The sequence below is a fragment of the Macrosteles quadrilineatus genome, unplaced genomic scaffold, assembly GCF_028750875.1.
Source record: "Macrosteles quadrilineatus isolate MER2022 unplaced genomic scaffold, UCM_ALF_1.0 Scaffold_3__2_contigs__length_128488019, whole genome shotgun sequence".
NCBI lineage: Eukaryota > Metazoa > Arthropoda > Insecta > Hemiptera > Cicadellidae > Macrosteles > Macrosteles quadrilineatus.
In genome coordinates this window covers 32,495,086-32,515,459 of record NW_026542596.1, presented here as the reverse complement: position 1 = coordinate 32,515,459, position 20,374 = coordinate 32,495,086, and the positions used below count along the sequence as shown (strand labels likewise).

At 34.0% G+C, this 20,374-nt stretch overlaps 1 protein-coding gene across 2 annotated transcripts in view; it reads right to left on the bottom strand.

The window, feature by feature from the left end:
* Positions 1 to 20,374, bottom strand: part of LOC128989864 (dorsal-ventral patterning tolloid-like protein 1) — a 189,417-nt gene that overhangs the window by 16,843 nt on the left and 152,200 nt on the right. Inside the window, exons 4-12 of one of the 2 annotated variants that reach the window (XM_054411953.1) lie at positions 17,113 to 17,181; positions 13,734 to 13,911; positions 13,054 to 13,080; positions 9,655 to 9,866; positions 6,700 to 6,907; positions 5,410 to 5,618; positions 4,077 to 4,308; positions 1,958 to 2,154; positions 1,017 to 1,245 (exon numbers count right to left, since the gene is read on the bottom strand). In XM_054411953.1, the coding sequence (XP_054267928.1) occupies positions 1,017 to 1,245; positions 1,958 to 2,154; positions 4,077 to 4,308; positions 5,410 to 5,618; positions 6,700 to 6,907; positions 9,655 to 9,866; positions 13,054 to 13,080; positions 13,734 to 13,911; positions 17,113 to 17,181 (1,561 nt within the window). The remainder of the gene's footprint in view (positions 1 to 1,016; positions 1,246 to 1,957; positions 2,155 to 4,076; positions 4,309 to 5,409; positions 5,619 to 6,699; positions 6,908 to 9,654; positions 9,867 to 13,053; positions 13,081 to 13,733; positions 13,912 to 17,112; positions 17,182 to 20,374) is intronic. The other variant, XM_054411954.1, reaches the window with a different exon arrangement.

Sequence of the window (20,374 nt, the reverse complement as noted above, 5' to 3'; positions counted from 1 at the left end):
TTATCATGGGCAGACGATGCACAGCGCCTCTGCACTGGGAGGCTGAATCAGTGGATTCTATTGTTTGACATTTCCATCCAATTGGTTTACAGAGTTATAAATTTTTTTTTGCAAACTTTCAATACTATCAAAATTATAAATAATAAAGTTATAAACTAATTATGATGATAAAACTGAGAAACTACTACGCGCACAGGGGTACATTAGACCCCCCAATGAGCACAGTACCACGGTAACACAAGCATGCGCATGGGGGTATGACACACCCAGGGTGGTGATAACAGGTCAATGACTCGGTCAAGACTAAAAACCCTGCGGCCAGAAGATGGCATATACTATTTTAGGCAGTTACTGTTATGCTCACCAGGGTTGCCACCATACTTGTAAAGTTATGACAAAATTATTGTACGTGGTGGTGTGTCATACCCCCTTGTCGCGGTTAAGGGTTAAAGCTGGCTTTTCCTAGGGGCTGGATGCAGCAAAATGCGGAGAGCGGAGCCTGCTTTTCTCTTGTCTTAGGTAATTTAATGCTTACTGTTTTCCTAGAAGTGGAACCTGCTTTGACCCAAAACCTGGATAGTCCAACTCACTCTCAAGAATAAAGGTAAAAAAAGACCTCCTGCCCTGACTCCATCCTGTGTCAGTCACCGTGTTATCGCTCAGCCCAACCGCGATACCACTGAGGTGTGTAAATAGTTTTGTAAAATATAGAGTCTAATGATAAAAAGGTAGCTGTGTAAGACCCCCTGAAGATGCCACACAACCTGAGAAAAGTCCATAGGGTTGACAAAAAACATCTTAATATCAAGAAAATCTAGGCAAAAAAAAGTTATTTTAATATAATGATTTCTGGTTTCTGATACACCAAAATAGCAGCATCACTAAACAATTAATACGGTAACAGATATTTTTGTGGCAAAATTTTAGAAACCTAGGCTTAAACCACTGACCACTGTTATACACTATGTTAACCAAACTTTACATCCTACATTCTACATTTTAGCCACAATACTTACCCATAAGAACCAGCGGTAGTATTAGCCTGATCAGCTCTAACTTTAAAATGGTCAAAGACCAAAGTAACTTGTTCGTTAGGTGTAGCAATGAATATATAGGAACAATTTGTCTGACTTGGGTAGTTTGAAGGATAACGAGGGGAATTGAACTCTCCCTTCTTCCGACTTGAGCTGCGATAAGTAAAACTGCAACTTCCATCAGGAGCCGCAGTTCCAGGAATGCGGTACTCTGAAACATACGGCAAAGTAAATGGGTAATTTTTTTATGTTTTAGATTCACAAATAATCTTTCACAGTTTCTCAGTGTACTCTGATTACAGACACAAAGAGGGTTACATAGTAGGGATGACCATATAGGTCAATCATTGATGGTAACATCGGTATTTCAACCAGTGATGCACAGATAACATTATCTCCAAAAAATGGATGATAATCGAGGTTTTTTCCATTTTGAGTATTTTGTCTGCTTTCTGTCTCATTTAATTACCTAACTACTAGCTAGACGATTTGATTAGGAGTTTCTCTTTAACATTTGAAAGATGTAATCCGTCTAAATTGTTTATACAGGAGCAGGAGTGCTGCCGCTGAAATTTATTACAAACATGTTGATTTTTGGCAGCATTTAGAACGAGCACATCAAAGTAGATAGTTATCTCACTCTCAGTTTATTCATGTCAAGTTTAGTCTAGTTTGCGATATTTTTTCTATTTGATATCCATTGTGTAAAAACAAAACGTAACAATTCATTCAACTGACGTTTCCGCCTCGTTGCAGTGCCATAGACTCCTGACTTCAGGGCAATAGACTTCTGCACAGTTATCAAGCTTTTTATCACTTGCTACAACAACTGTGCGGAAGTCAAACAGACAATTGAATACCCTGCACTGAGGCTGTAACAGTATAGGTCCAAGAAGATGACAATATATTCATGTTTTACTAACCAGTTTCAAAAGTGTACTTGGCCTTGAAGCCCCCGCCTTGTAATTCCCCGCTGCTGAACACCATGACAAGTCTGGGTCCGTCAGACACCACTTGTGAGGGGCTACTTTCTTCTCCGCACAACTCATGATCAAACTTGTCATAAGAGTCTGTTGCCTCCTGACCTTTCAGGTAGATCTTGAGGTACCCGTCACTGCAGCTGCAAGAAACTCCTGCTAAAGATTACCTGGCTTGACTTGAATCTTTAGCTTGGGACTGCAGATTTGACCAACATTTTGAATAATATCCTGGATAATAATCCTGTTATATTGTACAGGGTGACACAAAGGAACCGGACGTTTTTTAAACAGCTGTTCCATTGTTGTCCCACGTGGTAGGAGGATTGAGGTTATGTCATTACCTTCAGTGAGGCTTGCCATCTTTGTTGAAATGGCTAATGGACCCTAGACCATCACGTTTTTGCATACGATACTTTGGTTCAAAATGGTGAATCCATCGTCAAATCCAGCGGGAATTTAGTAGTCATTTTAATATTGAATGCCAAGGAACGGTTCCAAGCCAAAATATGCGATTAAGATGGGTTTTAGGGTTCCGAACAACTGGAAATATAACAAGAAAGAAACCACCAGGCCTTGTTAGAACTTCGAGAACACCCGAAAACATCGACAGAGTGAGAGCAGTATTGAATGAATGTTTCCTAACAAGGTTATTTCTCGCTTTGGTGACATACCGTGGCCGCCAAGGTCACCTGACTTGTACACTATTGATTACTTCCTTTGGGGGTTTCTTTAGGAGCATGTTTATGCTCACAAACCACGCACTCTAGAGGATTTGAAGTTGGCAATCACAGAAGATATCAATGGCATTTAACAAGACCTCCTGACCCGAGTTTCAGAGGATTTTCAGACCATCTGACCATGAGTGAACATTTGTAGAGAAGTAAATGGCCGCCATATGTATGACGTCATTTAAAAAATGACTGTTTTGTAACAAATGGCAAATGTTTACCTTATGTATGTACAGTACTAAAACCTTATTCCACTTAACTACTGTGTACTAGTTATTTAATAAACACCCGGTTCCTTTGTGTCACCCTGTATTATTATTCTTTTTTGTGTGTTTTACACCAATAACATTTATTTGCATTAAGAAATTAACCAAAACGAACAATGTAGTAGCAATCTATCTTTGGTGCAAGCTAAACTATTTTCCAGTTCAACATCACATCTTCCGAAGATCAAGATTCAACTGAAAAAGCCTATTTGCTACCTACTTGTTTAATATCTAGCATAGAAATTATTTATCTTCTTTTGCAGAAGTCACAAATTATATCCTTTGTTTATGTATATGATGTAATGTGAATTGTATAACATCACCCTTAATAGGCACCGATTATTATGCTTCATTAGAGTGTAAACATAATACATTACTGTAATATTATGTGATTAAAACTTTTAACTGTTTCTGAATATACCAATTGCACATTGTATCATTCCCTTAACTTTCCTTGCTAATCAGATTCAAAAGAAAGTTTTTGGCTTAAGACAGGGTATAAGGCAATGAGAGCGCCCAAATTGATTTTGCAGTCACATACACATAAGTAATTTCAACAATGAATAAACAGCTGTGCTTATAATCTGAAGTAAACTATGTTAATTAGTATACAGGGCACTATGTAGTCATTCGCTTTGTGCTTTTGCTCTGGATATCTTTTTCAACAATTGAAATTCATTTGCATACACTCAAACATTGTTTGAACCACATTTCATCAACGCCGTTCCAGATTGGAAAACTATAGGGAACTGAGTAAAATACTGTAATTTAGGATAACATTTTCAACCCTAAAAAGAATCGGTGGAAGCTGCAAATTTGTCTGTACACCATCAAATGTGGAAAGCGTGAGAGGCCCAGAAATATTCGAGTCCATAAAAAGGTCTTCCAGGAAAACTTTGTAGTCTCTGAACTTAAAATTGCAAAAAATTGTGTGTTTTGATGAACTATTTTATGTACAAGATATATAGTATTACATTTGTACTATTCACAAATTGGGTTGCTCTCATTACTTCACCATTTATATTAATATTTCCAAATTCATGTCCTAATTCAGATTTTAATACTTACTCATTTTTCTCTTTTGGCTTAGGAATATTAAATTTCATAAAGTCCAAACGAACTCTTTCTAAGTGTTGTGAATCTTGCATTCCATAAACAAAATATCGACATACAATTTTTGGCATGTATGGGAAAGGGTAGTTTGGACTGAAAACAAAGCCACTTGATTCTTTTTTACTTAAAATCTTCTGATCACACTCTGAACCTCTTATGTGTTCACCGTCGTTTTTCGCTATAAAATCTGTAACAAGACAACAAATTATTGACTTATTGAGACAACAAGTTAAGAGTAAAATTAACAATTTATTATACATTCCTCGAAAAATCATTATTAGATCTCCACCAGTTTTAACATTTCTACAACCCTTCGTGGTGCATAGTTGAGAGTGAAGATGAAAGAAGGTTAGAGTTACAGACATAATAACTTAGGCGATACGAAGTTCGCTGGGTCAGCTAGTAATCATTAATTTTGGACTAATTATCTGAAGAACACATATCTGACCAAAGAGTTCTGCGGACATTTTTTCACACCTTATAGTTCACAAATTGTAAACTTGAGAACAGGCCCAAGTTTAAGGTGGCCCTGAGTTGCAAATAGTTTAGGATTTTACACCCTTTGCTGAGGGGAGTGTGGGAAATTTTTGCAACTAAAGTACAATTATTATAGTTAAAATGAGTTTTAACATTATGTTGAATGTTAAAGTACTGTTTAAAATTTGTGTATTTTTTATGTTTTTTGTAACAAACCAAACTAATCAAGAGAATATTGTAAAAAATAAGGGAATTTGGTACCCTTAAAAATTAGGCGCTCTGGGCTATATGCCAGTGAATCATATAGGCTACTAAGTCATATTCAAAAGGCTGCTTTTGGACATAAAGCAGTTGTTGGTTATATTTCGCTTAAACACAGAACATCTTAGTGTTTATATTTATGTTGTGAAACTTTTTAGCAGCTAGAGATTTGTTTTTACTGTATCATGGTAATTCTGTCATTCAAGGAGATTTTCTGGCATTAATTGTTCCCTACCCACACAGAAGTAAAGTAAGGTACAGAGGAAACATTCAATGGTACACTTAAGTGGTGTCTAGCACTAGTTCTGCTGTTTAGGGCTAAGTCCAACACCATACACATGTAATACAACGCTCAAGGAGGAGAATGACCATTACCCTGTGCGATAGGATTTTCCACACAGTGCTCGCTGCTTCGGATCTTCCCTGCTTGTCACAAATATTTCCAGGCACAGCATACTAGAGCTGAAATCTCATACGCAAGTTTCCTCTGTACCTTAACTCTATGTTTCGCTACATATTACTGCTGAACAAATACCAGAAAAAATCTCACCTAATTTAACAAAACTTTCGCTGAATTCAAAAATGCCCTTGAATCCTCTGTTTTGGGTGTTGGCAGTGCGCTGTAGTGTGTCAAAAGTTACAAAGAGCGACGACTCTGACGAGTAAAGCACCAAGTTGCGTTGTTGACCGCAGTACGTTCCTATAACGGCACTGTCGTTGGTTTGCCCATCAAATACTTTGACTACATCAAATGGACAGCTAAAAATCAAACATTTTATTAGATTACCTTAAAAAACAAAACCATTCAGACAAACTATTTATCAAGTCAGTGAATTTTGTTCATTCTATAAGCTGAATGCAGGGTTTGTGTTTCCGATATAAGTAGCTCAGTTGTAGTGTCTTCGGCTTCCCCTGCACTACATCTTCCAGTATATCACTAAGGATCATCACTGACTTAGCTATGAGTCACATCCTCTAAAACTGGGTTTTCTTAGGCACGGAAGCAGTAAGGGGAGAAAGAAGTCAGCTCTTTTCTTGAATTAGGTAATTTAAAGGTACTGTTTGCCTAGAAGTGGAGCAGACCGCTACTGGAAGGGCAGAAATCACTCCTCCACACTCTGCATTCTTCCTCCGCTTTATTATTATTATTATTATTATATTATATATCCGGTAATAATATAATATTTCATTTCATATTATCAAGGTATGAAAGCTCAAACAAATTACAAAGATTTTGGAAGAGATATTTGGATATTAAAAGTAATTAGTATTTTCCACTTCAGTTGACCAATAATATTGAGATCTTCTAGATTGGTAGGTTGAATTTAAGCCAGTGCTGGGTAATTATAAATCCTAATTCAGTCTGTTGTAAGGTGTAAAATTACAAGTACATAAAAATACATTATAACTAGGCTGTGTTTAATATTGATGAATAGAAACTAAGTTGTAGACTCTTTTGTAGTACAGAGTGTAAAACCGACAACTGTTCATTTATTTAACCTCAACTGCCAGTCATCATATGACTGTCACTGGTCTCTCTCTGTCTGTCCTTAATGAACTTAGACTACAAAGAACCATAAGGGTATAGATCACAAGCCAATAGTGTCTGCGTTGATAAGGTCAGTCTTTAAACATGAATTTCAGCAAAATACCCAACAATGAGCTACCCAACAATGAGCTACCCAGTAGAATTATTAAGTATAGTTGGAAGGAATTATACAAAAGGGATTGATTTAATTATTCTAGCAATCAAAACTAAATACAATTTCAAGCTTCATGTGCATTATTTTCAACTATCCTCTACCTGTTAAGTTCAAGACAAAACATTTACGTTACTCACTGTGGGCCACCAAAAAACAAATCGAAATCCCGGAACTCCAGCCGCACTCTTTGACCAGGTTCTCCGATGAACAAATAACTACAGGAGAGGTCCTTGGGGTATGCACCGGGGTAGGTCGGGGACACGATGGTTCCGGTTCTCTTAGCCTTCCCCAGAACCGTGAAGGAGCACAAGGAGTTGGGCGCCGGGGTGCCGATCTGGTACTCGGCTGCAGAACATAAATGAAAAAGGTAAATTTAACCTTTGACTTCATTGATCAGTTAAATTTGTTCAAAAAAACCTTGTTTAATTGAAGCTCTGATTATAAGTCAAAGTCATGACTAAGGACTATTTCTTTTTCCATTTTTATTGCCAGTGAAATTTTGCGATTGAAAATATTAAAACCTTTGAAGGGAAATCATTGAAAACTCTCATTTGCAAATGCTATGAATTGAACTGGTCCATCTCACATTAAAGTATCACATCAACTTATTGTAACTTCTAGCCTATCATAGACTATTCGACATTGAAGTATACATCCATCTATATGGACCTGGGGCCCTATTTTTGAAATGGTTGAGAGTTTAGTCAATCGTCAACACTCAACTCAACCAACAACAGGATTTGGTGTTTTTGAAATCCAACAGTTGAGAAGTGAGTTGGTGATCACTAGTTGAGTACCGGTAACTCGTTTGGAAATCAAAGCGACAACACCGCACGAAATACAGATTTTAGTCAGATTGAGGTTATGTCTATTTTGTCTTAATCTAGTGATTGCAAAAGTACATTGTTTAAGTATTCGAAATAAAATTAACTATGGAAGCTTGTTTTAGGCTATACCTCATTATAGGCATACCCGTATGATAAATTATTTGCTTTCTTCGTCTCTATTTAAGAACAAATCACCTTATTTTAGTTCCCTTCATCCGTTTTGTTTCTTGTTATTTTTAAATGTTTTTGATGTTTAAGTTAAAGCTATATTTGCCAATGCACTGAAAGCATACAGTAACTTAATTAAATACATTTGATCTATATATTAGATGTAGGTATTGAAACAAACAAACTTAACTAATGATGTTTGTCTTTACCACAATCCTTAATACATCATTATAACAATAATATTATAATAAGTTTAATTAGTAGGCCGTGTATTTCAAAGTATTCAAGTATTGCAACATCCCTAGTAGCACAAATATGTATTTTATAAATATTTTATATATTTAAAGTTGTATTTGATAGAACCTCGAATAAAATATATAAATAATATATCTTTAATAATAGTTTGATATATTCAAATATATATTTAAAATATTACCAAAAAGCAATGCAAAATATAAATTAAATATAAGTTTTGAATATATAAAATAGATTCATAATATATATTGATCAAATAAGTATAGAATCTATAATATACTTATTTTATATATATATTTTTCCTATTAAATATTTAAAAAAATTATGTGTTGAGAATATTTTAAATATATATATAACATATTTTTGAAATTATATTATATATTTAAAGTATTTATAAATATATTTTGAAACACGTCAGATATTTTTATTAAAAATATAATAATATATTTGTAGAATATATAGCCTATAATCTTTTATAATTAGCAAATAAATAATTTGCATCTTTTTGTTTTTTATAGTGTCTATCAATTTATACATGCATTTTTTGTATGATAATTGCTATTGTGAAAGCGTTAAAATTAAGTTAATAATAATACGTACTCTGAATGGTGTCACTCTATCATGCAGGTAAAGAAAAAATTACGCATATAGTTAAGAGGCAGTATCATGTTCGACAGCCTACATTTGGGTCAAACGAAAAAAAAGTGTTGATGGGTTTTATTTTTTAAATTGCAATATGTGACAATGAATGTGATCATAGAAATCTCGAATGATTGGCTAGAAAAGGGTGCTAGTGACTAGCGACCTTTTAAGAAACGAATTACGGAAAAACAGATTAACAGAATCATATTATACTGTAGTATCAAAAATTTTTAAAGTATTGCAACCATTGCAACTGAAGGCCACTCTTTCACCATTTGAAAACTAATGCTAACAACAGTCACAAGTAGCTCAGAGGTAAGGTAAGAGGCTCATAAGTCGAAGGACCCAGGTTCGAGACCCACCCGGACTAAAAAAATTTTATCCAGTAATTTTTTCAAAATTTGTTTTTATGAACTATTTAATCAATTTACTCAACTGATAATTGTGCTTTTCATACTTAATCTCCATTATTTTATGTTTTTATGTTTAGGCCCCATGGGATGTTTGGAAGAGATATTAAATACATTTTTTATTTAAATATTATTCACTAAAATATATTATTGGAACATATTTTTTTTTATATTTAATAGATTCAAAAACATATTTTTTATATATTTAATATATTTTAAATATTATATAAAATTGACATTAATACACACTTGAGATATATAAAATAGATTTTAAATATATTTATTCATATGTATTTAATATATATTTGTGCTACTAGGGATCCAAGGATACAACACTTGATATGATAGTCTATTATTGACACAGTAGGCATAAATAAAAATGCAATTTATTCTACAGAAAAACAATAGAATACAATATTGGGCGCTATGGTAATTGACAACAATGCCTAACCTCTAATCTCAAGTTAAATAGTAGTAGTAAACAAAGCAATAACAATATGGCGTCGACTTAAAAAATAGCAATTTTTGCCGAGAGAGGAAGAAGAAAGAGCAGTCAACACCGTCCACTCAACAGCTCAATCGGTGGTAAATAGTTTTGGTTGGATAGGTCAACTGTCAATCGTTTGAAAAATACGAAACGACTGGAAAGTGAGTGACTCAACACTCAACTCAACAGTCAATCATTTCAAAAATAGAGCCCCTGGTGTGTGAATCGACCTTTACGCGATCATTGCGTAAACTACTATAAAAACCTCTTTATATCCAATTGTATTTATTTTAGCAGACTCACAGTCGTTGAGGAACGTGTATCGTCCAGAGAAGAGGCCTGAGTGCGTGGAGTTCTTGTCTGTGTAGAACGCTAGGGCGATGGTGCGATACAGTGAGATGCGGCGTCGTGGCGGGATTGGACCACAATATCTCCCGCCAAAAGGTGAGTTGATCAGTTCAGCCGCCTCAGGCTGCTGCACTTCCGAATACACGTCCAAGTACTCGTGGATACACCTGGGCAAACAGGCTATAGTTGGCAAAGAGATCAATCATTGGTCAAAATGTTTAAGATTTATGTCAAAGGAAGTACATTTTTTTTAGAAACCTTTGTTTTAGTGAAATTCTGAATACCGGTACTTTTACAAAGTCAGTAAATGATAAGCAGTTAGCATTAACCAAGTTTCTCTATGTAGTACGGTTGGTGAAATAGGCGACAAGTAAAAAATTCAAAAACTAAAAACTAGATTGCGAATTAAGCTAGATTGTGTTTATAACTTGTCCATCATAATGTCCCGGTTAGGCTATGTATCATTGGATTTTCAATGTTGAAGTGTCAATATAATTGTCTTGAAAATCCCCCAAAAAATAGTATTCTTGTGTATTTTTCATATAATTCACGTTTTAAAAGTTATTCTTGTTCAAAAAATTATAATTGGTCCAATTTTGAATATTTACATTGTAAAATTTGTATATTTTTTCATAAGTTACCGACACTAATATTGATATTCACATAACATTTCAAAGTTCTAAGTATGTTTGTTGAGAAAAAGTAATTTATGAAAAACACAAAATGGTGGCTCTATCAGTAACCATTTTGCAGACGATTTAAATGTGATATTTACATTTTGTTAAGAACCCAGAAATGATACCTTAAAAGGTTGGTAGAGAGTTAGGGAAACACCATGTATATAAGTTCAATTCCATTTAAACACATCGAAATATAAATCTAATAGCTAAAAACTAAAAAGTAATGTTTGTACAGATAAAACAGGCATAGCGCACTAGCAATAATCATCTAAAATACTATAATTATTAGTAAAAACTGCTATTCAGGATATTGAACTACTTATTTCTACTGTATTTCTAAGACAAACTATTTGACATTTTCCACTACTTGTAAATTTGCAGTAAATTGCGTAGCTGACCTTCAGTAATTTAATATAATTATTTTACTAAAAGATAACTACTCAAAAATTAAGAATACTGGATCCAAAACATTATGGTGTTTTAGACCTTTTGACTTGTATAAATTCGTAATTGGCAGGATTTGACCCCGTGACCTCAGGAAACAAGGTTCCGTGCTCTAGCACTAGACCAGCTTGCTCCCAATTATTCCAATATATGCCTACTTGTACCAGTCTTATTCAATACAAGGCAACTTATGCCTCTACGATACGTGGTCTTAAACAATAACCCTATACATTATAAAATCAGATGAACCATCATGTTCAATACCGATATGAAAATTTAGTCAATGTTTTTGTGTTTATTTACAAAGATGCAAAGTGTGTATTCTGGTAATTTTATTCAATTCTTGTACTTATCTAGACTAAATGTATTGTATACATGGTATTACAGTATTAACAGTTCAATAGAATAATCTTAAATAAATTAACGATTTAAAAATGTATTTCAACTTGAACGAAACAATTTTGTAAAATAGTTTTCCTAAAACTACCAGTAAACTGTCAAAGAGATGTTTACCAAGGGAAACGAGACAACAGAACTGGAACAAACCTGTTTATCATTTGACAACCAACAGAAGATTGACTATACATAATATGTACATAATATGACTATACATAATAATATATTATACCAAGATAGGACCCAATACTGTGTGTGTTTTAAACTCATCATTCTTTGGAGGAGAATGTTTATATGTGTTGTGTAAATACAATGCAGTGAAAACTTTATTGACATAGTTATGCATGTAAAATAGCCTAATTTTAAGTTGTAAGTGCAGGAATTCAAATTTGGGCCCAACAATAGTTTTGTGTGCTGCCAACATGAATTTCATTTTACCATTGACTATATAAGCACTAGTGTTTATATAGCCAATGATTTTTCATACTAAATTGAGGGTACTCCTATTGATTGAGGTTCCCAGACTCTATAGTCTTGCTGTTTATGATTCTGAATCTTATTTTTTATAGTTCTTTATAAAAGGGGGTTTCTTCGTTCTTTATAAAAGGGGGTTTCTTCGTTCTTTATAAAAGGGGGTTTCTTCGTTATTTTTCTTGTGATCATTTTGTAGTGCCGAGTCTTGGTGATATTTTATTATAACAAACGTTATGTAAACTTTAAGTTTAACTATATAGCTTCTTAGAAAGTTATAATGATACTTTTGGGATTAAAGGGAGAGATAATACACAAACTCATTTATATCGGCAACTTTTAAATTTTCTCTTACTAAAGGAAACGATTTTTTGCAATACTTATGTTTATCATTTTACATATACAAATGTTTATCACACAAACAGCAAATACTCACCAGTTCCACTTCGCTACAAGTGTTGGCAAAGTATTTAAGTTTTAAAGCATAATTATTTCTAACATTCCAAACAGATGGTATGATGTGCCTATATATGTACAATTTCAGAAGCAACATGAACTAATCTAAGATCGCCAAAGTTATTCTGCACATAATATGAACTATTAACAGTTCCTCGAATGATATGTTGAATGATAACATTTAGTGTAATGTTTAAGTTTTACTATGGACTAACTAATTTAAATGGACTTACTGTTATTACTAGTTTTGTTCATTGTAAAATCTTTTGTTTTATAGTTCAGCCACAGCCAAAATAGTTTAAAGTGAAAATGTTTCTTAGCTTAAAACTAGGTAGCTAAAATCGATTCAAGATAAGTTTTAATCTCATTCACTTCAGAGGGAAAACGTGTAAAAATGAACTAGAATGTACTATTGAGTGTTGAATACGAGTCTTCAAATAAGTGACCAAATAAATACAAAACCAATGGAAATAGAAAGTACAAAAAGTAAAATTGTAAAAATCTATTCTAGATGATGCGAATGTATGAATGTCATGTTTTCAAGCAATGCATGCATGAAACAACTTCCTTGTAATATTCAGGACTTAATTTCGTTAGTGTGTCACGACAGATAGCTTCAACCCACAGGGGTGAGTTACGGGTTTTAATTTGTCGGGGATGATTTGGTGAACAGGTTTTGGTGTTTAAAGTTAGTGTTTAGAAGTTTGAATTACGCATGCAAGTTTAGGGGGTTTTGACTCGGGAGTTTTCTAAACACAAAGATTTTCACACTTAACACTCAATCTGGGTTGTGAGATTTAGTAAGATTTACTCTCTGTGACGAGGACATGATATCAAGCCTGCAATGAAATGCACAAACAGAGCGTTACTGTACTCAATGCACAAGGCACACAATGCTTATACTCACGCGGGCAAATTCCCAATAGCCCAGCCACTATAGAAATACACAAACCATCAGAATTTAAACACACATACTTAGTTTTAACACAGTAAATTAGATTTTATTTTTATTTCAGTCTAAAAATTGGGATCTTAGTTTACACTTTATTTTGAAATTAAATTTAAATTTAACATACTTATTTTAAGATTATCAAAAGTTAGCAGTTAAAAGTGTAATTAGGGTAAATTTAACTTTAAAATTTAAAGACTGATTCTAACAGGTTTTAGTTGACATTTCAGGATATTTTACATATTTAAAACACTTAGGTTGCGGAATATGTTTGTTTGTATCTTTAAACGGTACTATGTAATTGGTTTAAGCATTTAAGATTTTTTTTAACTCATTGTAAAATATTTTGTCATTGCAACACGTAAATTGAATCACATATAAAATCTTCAATAAAAAAAATACTGTCAAACACAATTGACAATGAGTGGTAATCGATGCACACACGTAAGCAAAACAACAGGAAACAGTCAAGGAGACAAAGAAAAACACAGACTACAAACAGCAACAGAAGGACAGAAGAGAATGTAGCTGTATTTGTTTGTGTCGGAGTTATTTACACCTTTAGAAAGTTTTTTATGTTTGCCTGACATGTGTGCTCTGAGAGACTGACTTGTTTGACGGTTGGAAGGTTCACTTACTCGGGTGGAGTACCCCGTAGGTTGAAGGAGGTGAAGACTATCTCGACTCTCTGGTAGGGAGCCGCTACGAAGGTATAGACGCACTGTCGCGAGTGGCCAGTGGGGTTGGTAAGAGCAGGAGCGGTGAACGTGCCGTTCTGAGATCCTCCGGGTCTGCTTAGAAATGTGCGGTCACACTCTGAAACAGACAGGACATATTAGACATCAAACAATCCAATCCATAGAAGTGACTCCTAAACACATTAGAAATAAAACATTCCATTTGAGTTTCTCCTAAACATGTCTCGCCTGATTCACTTTGAATCCTGGAGTATGGATTCCATCTGTTTGGAGGAGGTTCCAGGATCAAAATAAATCAAAATGTATGTAAACAGAGACTACACGACCCAATTTTGGGCCCGATCGACTTCAACTCTGAAATTCGATGTTGAAAATCCGTGCTGCTGGTCACGTTTTGGGCAGTCAACTTCCAAAAAAGATTTCCAGATTACCATCCGATTTAGGGAGGAAGAGGCGGGGATGGACCAGGTGCACACCACTTTAAATCTTTAATACATTTGTATCAAAACTATTTTCAAACTCATTGTTCAACTATCGGGGCACATGGAGCAGGCATATCATCGACACCATGTCAGGGGTACCCAAATAGACGTCCTACCTTAGAGCTATCTACTGAAGCAGAGATTGAACTAATGGCTAACGAGGTACTACAATGGCGGATATGAACAAGCATAATTAATTGAAAACTTTCTATTTGTAAAATCACAATTATTAAATTTAAAATGTATTCATTTTTATAAATCTGTTAGTTGTTTCTGAAGATCACTATATTAAGAACTATTTTTTCCATACAACACTTAAAAAAATAAATGATCTGGTAAAATATCTGATAATTAAAAAATAAAATATTATATTTGACTAAATTGTAGTAACTTCATTGCATCCAATTTTAGTGCACTCGTATTCGACAGTTGGTGTTCTTATAAAGTTGATTATCCGAAGAGAAATAGAATGAAAAGTATCCTACTGGTATGTAAATCGTAGTATGGTGATCTCTGTTCTATCAATAAAGGGTTCACAAAAATAGTTCCTTAAACAGCTTTTTAGTGTGTTAAGGGGTAGGATATTATGAACTTACAGGAAGAAATACTAATAGCGAAATTTCTATTTAGTGTGTAAATCATAAATTGGGAAAAAGGGTTATGGAATGTGAAAAATTACCAGTAAAGGAAACATGGAGAGGCAACAATATCCTCCTGTAATCCAACTACTATAATTTCAGAGGTGAAATTTTGAAAGAGATTTTTATAAAAGGGTTATGTATACAGGGTGATCAACTCAAGGAGGCCACCATTAGGATATCGGAAACGGTAAGAATTAGAGAAAACTTTAAATGGGGGACCTTCCTTTATTTTTTTTTGCAGTTAAAAATATGATTTTATTTTTTCAAAATTCAGCCGCCATTTTCCAAAATGGCGGCCAACTTTGAAATTTCTTACGGAACACCCTATATTTTATCATGTTTTCGGATAGAACATGCAATTTAAAAACTTTTTTATTCTTGAAATTTTTTCGATAAACCCACTCGTTTAGGAGTTACAGCCTATGGAAAAATGACTTCCGGTGTACATTTTACATCATGTAGCTCCTAAAATAGTAGGTTTATAGCGAAAATGTAAGTCAAATAAGTCTTAAAATTGCATCCTCATTCCATAAAGACCATAAAATACACAGTTTTCCACTTTTCAAGTTTGCCGCCATTTTGGAAAATGGCCGCCATTTTTAAAATAATAGAATTAATATTTTTAAAGAATTTTATGGTCTTTTTGGAATGAGGATGCAATTTTAAGACTTATTTGACTTATTACTCTTCGCATTTTCGCTATAAACCTACTTTTTAGGAGCTACATGATGTAAAATGTACACCGGAAGTCATTTTTCCATAGGCTGTAACTCCTAAACGAGTGGGTTTACCGAAAAAATTTCAAAAATAAAAAAGTTTTTAAATTGCATGTTCTATCCGAAAACATGATAAATTTAGGGTGTTCCGTAAGAAATTTCAAAGTTGGCCGCCATTTTGGAAAATGGCGGCTGAATTTCGAAAAAATAAAATCATATTTTTAACTGCAAAAAAAAAATAAAGGAAGGTCCCCCATTTAAAGTTTTCTCTAATTCTTACCGTTTCCGATATCCTAATGGTGGCCTCCTTGAGTTGATCACCCTGTATACTAATTACAGAGGTTCAAAAGGGGGTCTAGCTGCTACTTATCATAAGGTAGGATTTTAATTAATTATCTGTGTCTAAAGAATCGGTAGGTTTGAGCACAGACAAGGAAAACCTTTTATTTCCTTAGTCAATGGTTTGAGTAACAAAACATCACATCCACCTACCCGTCATCACGCTCAACAATATAATTCCTAATGTGAGTGTTCCCAATAATATTACTTTGAAAATACATTCTATAGGACTTAGGAAGGTTTGGTCTTGATAATCAAGGTTAGTAGGCAAAGAAAGTTTCTGTCAGAGTAGAGATCGAACTAATGTCCATTGAGGAATTATCATGGACACAAACGAGAACAATTACCCAGGGCATAAAATAACACATTTTAACTGGGCGACATATTATGTGTCACATGGTGCTGAGATTTTGTCGCCCAGTAGCTATGGGTGGTGCCGGCATATTTTTGTTACGATTCAAATTTAAATTATTTTGGAATTTTTTAAGTATTTAAAAAATAACATTGTGTACATATTTTTGAGTATTACGTAATTAAGTGAGATTAAATGGACTATTTACATGCAAATATAATTGAAAAATTCATTAAAAGATGCGTAGAAATGTGTTATTTTCACTCTAGTCTATGCAACCATTTTCTAGGGGATTCCATACCCTCCGACCCCCTGGCACCACTATCGCCCAGTGTAAATCCCTTAAAATATGCTCTGCAATTATTTGTTTTATATTTCCTATAAATAAAATCATAGCTGGTTGTATTCGCCTGGATTGGTATATTTAGTATTTATTGTTGAAGTTAACAATTAAGATTCGCCTAATTTTCCATTCTCAATTGATACTATGTGTTCATTTTCATTCTATAGAAATTAGTCCAAAATCCATAGTTAACATGTGGATAGGCCCTAATCAATGAAAACCGATTAATAATTTACAAAAAATGTGAAAAGGGTAATTTCAGGAGTAAACTTAATCAATTCTTAAGAACCAAAATAGAATGTGACAAGTTCAAAATTAAATCCATTCTCTTTGAAAGGTGTGACTTTAAACACTGATCCATGGATTTTTTAGGAATATTCCTTCAAATATTAATAGACATTCTCTTTAATTTAATGGACTATGAGAGAAAAGTAAATTACACGTACTTGGAGGCTTGGAGGAAGTTGGGGTTTGGAATGTGGGAGAAGTCCCTGCAAGTTCATCTGCCTCCCTGGCTGCCCAGCCAACAACAGAGAGAAAAACTCGCATTAGACTGGAGTAAGGATACAGATAGGGTGCATTTAGAAAGTACTAATACATATAGTAGAACCTAGCAGAACCCACCAGCGACAATATAAATGAAAAAGCTAAACATTATATCTGATAAAGCAATAAACACCATTTCAGATAAAAACAAAACCACAAACTGGCTCAGTTATCTTTTGCTCAACTGCATAAAGCACAATAAAATTACTGAGTAACTACTACTGCTGCACAAAATAACCAGTTGACATCAAAGGCAATGACTTAGAGAGAAGAGACAATTATATATGCATTATTAAGAAAGAGATAGCAAATTCTAGGTCTGTAGGCTTGAAGGTTTCATGGTGAACCTCATTAGTATTAGCATTAGCCAATGTAGCGGAAATTAAACTAAAAAATTTATGTTTCAGTCCAGCAGTTAGCTGTGTCATTAACCGTTAATTATTTGTATGATATTATGCATTGTTTTTTGCTGCAATTCTTCATACAGTTCCAAAACAATTATACATGTTTTGAGGTCTTTGGATGAAATTTATAGTCAAAATGTATAAACAAGTTGTATCCTTGGACTACCTAACATTTTCACTTATCGTCACAAAATCAACATTGTGGCATACTTCCTAAACTTAGAATACGCTTCTATTTTTAACACATGATAACCCATTTTTTACTTGGGGTATTTGTCTAACAACATGTTTTTGATTATTTAATTACATTAGTTTCATTCATCTTAATCTCTAGTCTTCAAAATATTTAAGCAAAATACCCCCGCTAGCAAACCTGCAGACTAAGCAAAATCCATTTGCCTGGCTGGATTTATACTAAAATAATCCCTTTAAATTGTCAGATTTATTTCCTATTTAAATAACATTTAATGAGTACTTAGGTTTGCTGCTACAGAAATGTTGATAGCTTAGTATTAAATAAAAAAAATTGAAAATTTGTATTAAAATATATTCATGGAAAAGCAAACTACATCAGTACCTATAATTATTCTCCATAAAAATAACATGGAAATTTTAAAGTTTTTTTATATATCCGTAACCATTAGGCATACAACAACACTTTAATATATACAATTATTTATTTGTTTAATCCCTACAAAATGGTCTGGAAAGAAAATATGAAATTGATGTTTTTAGGGCCAAAAATAGAAAAAACCAATTTTTATCCCATAAAACCCCCGATAAAACCCCGTTTCCATAGACCGATCATGCTGATTCGTATAAACGTAGGTTTACACTTTATTACCATATTTCATCAATATCGGATCGTTTTGCTCAATTTATCGCGCTAACGGACGGACACACACACACATTAAATATATATGATGAATCTAAACGGAGGTTGTTTTTGGCCTCTGGGGACCTCAAAACGAAAAAGTAAATCGGCCCGTGGTCTTGGTCTTACGATGAGTCCTACGGTATTCGCTTATTCCCTATGAGAAATTCGCTAAACCAAAATACATATAAATTAACAAATTGTCTATTGTAAAGGAAATGCATGGCATTTTACTAAACCTAATCAGTAATGCTGTTTGGGAGAGCATCAGAGGGTTGAGTTTAGACAGGGAGGGAGGTGGTAGGAGAAGATAGAAGAGGTAAGGGATGAACGATACAATCAGCTACGTAGGCAGGGCTGATACAGTCGATGCACAGTACAATAGACTCCTCGAGTACAGTCTGATCAATATGACAATGCTTGACACCACCTCTGCCTGCTAACACCAGGTAAATACCAAACACCTCCCAAACTTGGAAATGAGTGATTACAAAACGTGGGTAAAACATGAGGATAAGGGGGCTTCCTCGAGTGAGATAATCTTGGCGTTACCTTTTATAGTATTTAAGTTTCAATACAATTTTGTAATTGAAAAAACGAGACACTTTTGAGGAAAAGTAAATTTGAGTGTATGTGCTAGGATTTGAATGGCGGGCATTAATTGCGCCCACTGACTTGAGTCAGGTAGTCGGGTATTCCTGAATTGCACCCACTACTCCAGGGAGCCACCCAATACGTTCATTAACTGTACTAAGTTGCGGTCCTCTTTGACTGTATGATTGAGTTGGTTAGGTTAGTTTGGGTTTGGTTAGGTTAGCTTAGGTGAAGTTAGGTTGGATTAGGCTAGATTAGGATGACATGTAAACAAGGACATTACTTCTGCCGGCAACTCACCCCTACCTGGCAAGAATATTTCAGTGGTAATCCTACCAGGCAAATGGAAACTCGCTCTGCAGGTTTTCTGCTGTGAGGTATATTATCCCTTATACTGTACATAATACGGATACATTATTGTAAACAAACTATTTTCATCGTAGTTTTCACTAAAAACCTACAAAAAATGTTTGTAAACCTATATTTTGAAATACGCATATCATACTATCAATAAACCTTGTAATACACAACAGGATTGAGTCCCTAATTTATCTAAGGTGACGTGTCATTCAATCCCTGTTTTGTGTGTACGTCGGGTAATCCTAGATAATATGATAATGAGAAAGCTGTATCATTCATCCACTCCCTGACACCTTCCACCTTACAATCTCACCTCCCTGTCATATTACAAACCTGTCCTATTACAAAGATGTCTGATCCTCTGGATTATACATGCAATTTTAGCTGTGAGATTTGGTAAATCTTTTACAACATTGAAAACGTGTTAAACTTGGAGCTTTGAATATTGCAAAGATGAGCACTAATTATACATAATATTCAGTATATATTTAGGTTATGTATTCACCCCATGGTGGAAGGAAAATACACTCTATTCAAATTTTGTTGATATAAGTATTATATATTATTTAGTGAATCTTATATATTTAGTTTTTGTATTTGATAAAATAATGTTATGTTTGCACGCAACTACAGTCGACGCACAGGATCGCTGCCAATGTCGGTTCGTTCCTAAAAAATATGTAGGCCTACGCTTTGTTAAACATAGATGTAATGCAAAGGTTAATTTAATTTATTCTATTAAATTCACTTAGGGGTTTTTTGTACAATTTCTGTAAATAATTTGTTGGAATAAAGATATAATTCATTAATTAATTCATTCATGTTATCTAAGGGGTTATACACATCGAATATTGTAATTTTTGATAAAATCCGTGAGTAAAAGGGCGTTCAAGATAACTTTTGCCAGTATTTAAAACAAAAGTGTTTTCC